This window comes from Centruroides sculpturatus, unplaced genomic scaffold (genome assembly GCF_000671375.1).
Source record: "Centruroides sculpturatus isolate CEXI.00-Female unplaced genomic scaffold, Cexi_2.0 scaffold1652, whole genome shotgun sequence".
NCBI classification, from domain to species: domain Eukaryota; kingdom Metazoa; phylum Arthropoda; class Arachnida; order Scorpiones; family Buthidae; genus Centruroides; species Centruroides sculpturatus.
The window spans coordinates 81,067-87,602 of NW_019385825.1; the positions used below are offsets into that span (position 1 = coordinate 81,067).

The 6,536-nt window shown below is 29.9% G+C and overlaps 1 protein-coding gene across 1 annotated transcript in view; it reads right to left on the reverse strand.

The window, feature by feature from the left end:
* The window catches only part of LOC111642364, a 57,678-nt gene extending 53,249 nt beyond the window's left edge, over positions 1 to 4,429 (reverse strand). The window contains exon 1 of the mRNA XM_023388700.1: positions 4,327 to 4,429. Within this exon, the coding sequence (XP_023244468.1) occupies positions 4,327 to 4,419 (93 nt within the window). The 5' untranslated portion in view covers positions 4,420 to 4,429. The remainder of the gene's footprint in view (positions 1 to 4,326) is intronic.
* Between the last annotated feature and the right edge of the window lie 2,107 nt (positions 4,430 to 6,536).

The window sequence follows — 6,536 nt, forward strand, 5'->3', positions numbered from 1 at the left end:
AAAGTGGGAAACAACCGACCATTTTAAGTAAATTAACATTTTTAACAATTTAAAACTAATACAAACAGATATTTCTAGTTTTTAATTTTTTAGGGGGGAAAAGTATTCGTAATTAGAAGACTGACACGAAATATTTTATGGTCTTCACAAAAATATTACGTCCTTTTACACCACTCGAATGCATAAAACCACTAAACACAAGTCGAAGGTTCGAGCCTCACCTTAGGGCTGACTACGCGAGTTTTTCGAGTTTTCTTCACGTGTCTAACACCTAAACAGGGCCCAGTTTCTTTCGAAGAAAGTCTTCTCAAGGGAGATGTGCCAAGAGGGATGTCCCTCCTTTGGCAGATCTCCAATGTGTTGTGCTGCCTTATTCCATCAATCCTATCCTTTTCACACTAGACTAACACGAGATAACATAGGATAGTTCATTTGACTTTTCACTGTGTTTCTTCCTCTGAAAAATGCGTAAAACTCTAGATACTTTAATCCAATATATTTAGAACTGTATAAAATTTCTAAAATCCTTCTCATGTAGGGATTTTAAATAATAGTCTATCGACATCAAAGAAATATTTAACGATATAACTTATAGAAATAGTAAAACAGGGGTGAAAAAATCACTAATAAATATTAGTAATTAGAAATTTTTAGTGTCTTCTAATTTTAAATATTTTATTAGTAATTAATAATCAGATTTAATAGTTTATACAAGTGAAAAAAAGTGCTTTCAACTCACAAATCAGTATTAAATCTAAATGTTTTATTACACTTTGAATTATTTTATTTTATTCAATTTATTATTCTTATATCGCATAAAGACGTCATACAAAACCCCGAAACTGATTCTAAATCTTATTACACAACATGTTTATGTCTGGTAGGAAAGTTCATAGAGCTCTTTTTCATTTGGCACCCGAGGGAAAATGCCCCTCTCTGACCCTCCGTTGTTTTATAAAAAAAAGAAAAAACACATACAAATTACTCTATCTTAATATACGATACACAATAATATTCTAGAATCATAGATTATTGCAGAAAATATTCAAATTTCAATTCATCTTCTGCAACCATAAATCCAACAACTCGTGTCTTCAACGATTGTAGAACGTTTAAAATTAATATAATACATTTACATTCCTTTTGAAAATACTTTTTCAGTGCCTCAATTTTTCAGATAGTTGGCACAAATGATAGAATTTAAATGGCTCTATTAAACCGAGTTTTAGGTGAGTTAGGAGAGGCCATGTTGATCAATCGCTTGCCTGCTCTTCTGGAATTTAATCACTAACAAGTCATCAAGATTGCGTAACGGTGAAATGTTTTCGTGTTGCAATTCTAGAATTCTCATGTTTATGAGAAATTACGTTGATATGTCGGTAGTTTTATTTAATAGTTTCATGAAAATAGGTGATTATTTATCATATTCAAACGCATTTGGTATTAGTAGCCAAAGATTGTGTTTCTTTTTTTCCGTAAAGGAGTAACTTTCATAACATAATTCAATACTTTCTATCAATGAGAACAAGTAAATCGTGGTCATGATGCGCGAGTAACGCACTGGAGATAAAAATCTTATTATTATTCTACGTTATTTTTAACCTATAAAACTGGTTTTATTCATTCCTTATTCGTTCAATGGCATTCTCAACAATATAATAAATGGCCAAAAGAAATTATCTAGATTCATTTTTGTTTCTAAAAGGTATTTAATACAGTCGAACTCCTAATAACGGGCACCTCTCAACAACGGCCATCTTTTCGGGAACATTTCTTTTTGAAATGCACGCAAAATAACCTCCAAAAGACGGCCATTTTTTTTTTATCCACGTCAGTGGCCGTTGTTCAAAGGTTCAACTGTATAATACTATGGCATTGAATGCATAACATTTAACAATTTCTTCAATACAGAAGCTGGCTAAACATCCAAAAACATCAGTTAACATTCGATAAAATCAGTTATTATATTAATAATGATCATTTATCGTTTTAATTTGAAATATTTTTAAAATTAATAGCGGTTTCTTACGTATAAAAGTGAGTACGAATGAGAATAATTGATAAATATTAACAGAAGAATTGCAGAGAGACGTCAGCAGGATCGTTTGACTTTGTCTTTAGACATAGAAGAATGCCAAAATTTAATCTTTTATATAAAAAAAATGTGATATGAAAATAAAATTTCTATTGATAAGTAATGAAAAAAATGTGTTTTATTTGTTTTATTGATTTAATTTAAAATATTTATGATTTTTCGGAGAGGGTGGATCTCAGATCTCATCTTACCTCTCTCAGAACCTCTATAGATTTTAAAATAGGAAATTCTATAACATAAACTTCTGGCACTCTAAATACAATCGAACTTCTAAACGGCGGCCATTCTTATGTTTCCATCAGTAGCCGTTGTTCACAGGTTTTCTGAGCTAAAATATACACTGATATACTTGTAAACATCGATATAAACACGTGTAATGACGGTCTAACTTCATAATTTTTAATGTTTTCTATTGTCTGTAAACACTAGAATGTTTTAAATATAGTTATTTAGCTTGTTTAAATCAGAAATTATGACATTTTGATAAAAATTAGAACATTTTTTCATAGTATAATTAAAAGTTATAACTCCGGAACCTCTCATAATTTAGAAAATTCCTTGTAAAACTTACAAAAGTTCAAACAAGACACGTTAACCTATGACGTCAAGTGTTTGAGTATGAAATTTGCACAGGCCATTTTCCATCTTCCAAACGAGAAAGAGGAAATGACTAAGGTCAAAGCGGGGTGAAGGTTAAGACATTAAACGAGAGTTGCCTCTGTAATCATTTCTCAAAGAAGGTCATTTCCTTATTTACTCACAGCTGAGTAACAAGGTAAATTGAAATTTTAAGTTTATGAATATCTCGTTAACACTATAAATACTTTAAAAATTTACTATATACAGTAAAACCTGTTCAATACGGAACCTTAGCAAAACGGAAACCTGCCTAAACGGCAAAATTCTTCGAAATTTAGCGAATTTCTGTATTTAAAATCTCTATTCAAATCGGAAAAAGTATTTTGTACTATCCGAGTCCGGCTTACACAGGTTTTACTGTATATTTATTTAAGTATTAATAATTTTTATACCGTCAAATTACCTATATCCAATAATACTAAACTCAATATGAACAGGTAAAATTTTAATATGTAAACCTATAAAATTATTTTTAGTATTTTATTTTCATTCTAATAAATGATTTTTAATTATAAATATATTATTTATTTAAAAATTTTAGTTTTAAAATTCATTATATTGAAATTTTAAGTAAACATTTTATAATAAAATTATAATAAATATTGATTCGTAATCTTATTTAAAATTTTAATCTTTAATACATGAATTAAATTAGAAATTCGTGCAAAGTTTTAAATTTGAATACTAAAATATCTATAATTTTAAAATGTAAATACAGTTCGAATCTCCAATAACGCCCACTTCTAAACGGCGGCCATTTTTCTTTTGGTCAAACATCATCGTACCAAAAAAAACGCAGTGGCGCGTTATTCTATAGAAAAAAGGGCAATACCTGGGACCCCACCAACAGGGTGGCCCCAAAATATTTCCCTAAAAGAAGGCAACACTACAGTACATTGGATCCCTCATTTAAATTTGCCTGGCCCCTATGAAGTTATAACGCGCCATTTAAAAAAAAAATGCTTACAAAATAACCTGCATTTCATTTATGTTTCCATCAGTGTCCGTTCTTCACAGGTTCGACTGTGTATTAACTATTTTAGCTTTAACTTAAGAGATTTCAAGCGATGAAAGATAAGAATCGGAGATTTTCTTATAGATAAATCGATTACTATTTTTATTTAATTTGAATTAATTTTTTTAATTTTTAAATAAGATAGAAAAATGTAAGATTTCCAATTCTAATTTCCGTAAATAGTTTTCTAAAAAAAAAAAAAATATTTATTTTCTCAAACATGGAAGCAGTTATTTAAATTTCGATCAAATCGATCGATCGAGGAGGGAAATTTCTTTGATTTTCCACTCTGTTGAGCTTAGAAAATAGTCGAGTGCAATTCCAGAAATAGCTTTTTTGCTTGTCAAAAACGGAATTTCGGTATTTATAAATTCATTATTAATTAAATTAAATTAAAATTTAAAATTTAATAACAACTTCCCTCCTTCTTTTTTAAATGGAATTTTTTTTTATATACACCGTAAACGAAATTAATTAATTTTATATACAGTATTTTCCTGCTATGTATGACGTAATAAATTTACAATAATATTTATATAAAAATTAATTTATTTTAGTATATAGAGAACTTACTTACCAACAAATGTACACGTATTCCTCTTTGTTTCCCCCATACTATACAAGCAATGTGATTAATAGGACATTCGGGTCTGGGTGCAGATGCCTCCATTCTGGGCCTCATGAAGTGACGGGTTAAAGAACACGTGCAAACCTTCCATACCTGTGACGTCAGTCGACGTGTCTCTCGCTAGAGGGAGTGACCGACTTTTAGCATGTGTTCAAAAGGTAGTTTTCGTTCCCGGGTCAAATTTAAAATACGTCACANTCGAATCTCCAATAACGCCCACTTCTAAACGGCGGCCATTTTTCTTTTGGTCAAACATCATCGTACCAAAAAAAACGCAGTGGCGCGTTATTCTATAGAAAAAAGGGCAATACCTGGGACCCCACCAACAGGGTGGCCCCAAAATATTTCCCTAAAAGAAGGCAACACTACAGTACATTGGATCCCTCATTTAAATTTGCCTGGCCCCTATGAAGTTATAACGCGCCATTTAAAAAAAAAAATGCTTACAAAATAACCTGCATTTCATTTATGTTTCCATCAGTGTCCGTTCTTCACAGGTTCGACTGTGTATTAACTATTTTAGCTTTAACTTAAGAGATTTCAAGCGATGAAAGATAAGAATCGGAGATTTTCTTATAGATAAATCGATTACTATTTTTATTTAATTTGAATTAATTTTTTTAATTTTTAAATAAGATAGAAAAATGTAAGATTTCCAATTCTAATTTCCGTAAATAGTTTTCTAAAAAAAAAAAAAAAATATTTATTTTCTCAAACATGGAAGCAGTTATTTAAATTTCGATCAAATCGATCGATCGAGGAGGGAAATTTCTTTGATTTTCCACTCTGTCGAGCTTAGAAAATAGTCGAGTGCAATTCCAGAAATAGCTTTTTTGCTTGTCAAAAACGGAATTTCGGTATTTATAAATTCATTATTAATTAAATTAAATTAAAATTTAAAATTTAATAACAACTTCCCTCCTTCTTTTTTAAATGGAATTTTTTTTTATATACACCGTAAACGAAATTAATTAATTTTATATACAGTATTTTCCTGCTATGTATGACGTAATAAATTTACAATAATATTTATATAAAAATTAATTTGTTTTAGTATATAGAGAACTTACTTACCAACAAATGTACACGTATTCCTCTTTGTTTCCCCCATACTATACAAGCAATGTGATTAATAGGACATTCGGGTCTGGGTGCAGATGCCTCCATTCTGGGCCTCATGAAGTGACGGGTTAAAGAACACGTGCAAACCTTCCATACCTGTGACGTCAGTCGACGTGTCTCTCGCTAGAGGGAGTGACCGACTTTTAGCATGTGTTCAAAAGGTAGTTTTCGTTCCCGGGTCAAATTTAAAATACGTCACATCTCCACGAATAATAAAAGAATTTTATGAGTTCGCTCTTTTGTTCTGTTTAGTGTGATTAATTATTCAATTTTAATTGTGATGAAAGCTCATTTAAGAGTTGATAATTGCGTGATAAATTTTATAGATCCAAAACATTTATGAGCCAATTGTTTAACGAATCTATCAGTAAAATTTTTAGCTTGAACGAATCATTAATTTACACGCAATGTAAGCTTAATTACGTAAATATGCGTATATATTTAGTCGATAAATCTCGTATTCTACTATATAAAGACGTCTAAAGTTTGGAAATAAAATAAACAATTTTAATACCTCACGTCTAAAAGTGCAATAAACTCACAAAATAAAATCTTTGACCTGAATTTTTCAATAATTTATCATGTGAAGCTGGCTTATTTCATAGTTCTTTGATGATTCGAAATGCGTGATTTCTCAACATAAGTGAATACATTTTTATCGAGAGATCGAAGAATTAATGATACGTATCTTTATTTCGTTAAAAATAATAATGTTATTTATCCAAATTAATAAAAAAAAATACCATTATTTATTAACAGAAAATATTCTGTAATCAGCAATTCTCAACCAGTGGTACATGTACATGTACCAACGGTGGTACGCAAGAAAGATCTATAAGCCTATACTCAGAAGGCTCGAGTGAGAAAAAGTTGAGAATCGTTATATATATATATTCTCCATTATATTATTCTACATTATATAGAATATTCAATATCAGATTTAGTACCAAACCATGGACTTTGATACTGAATCTTATATCGAATTTAATACTTTAAAAGCTTTATATTAAGAAAGAATTTTACATTTTTTCTATGTA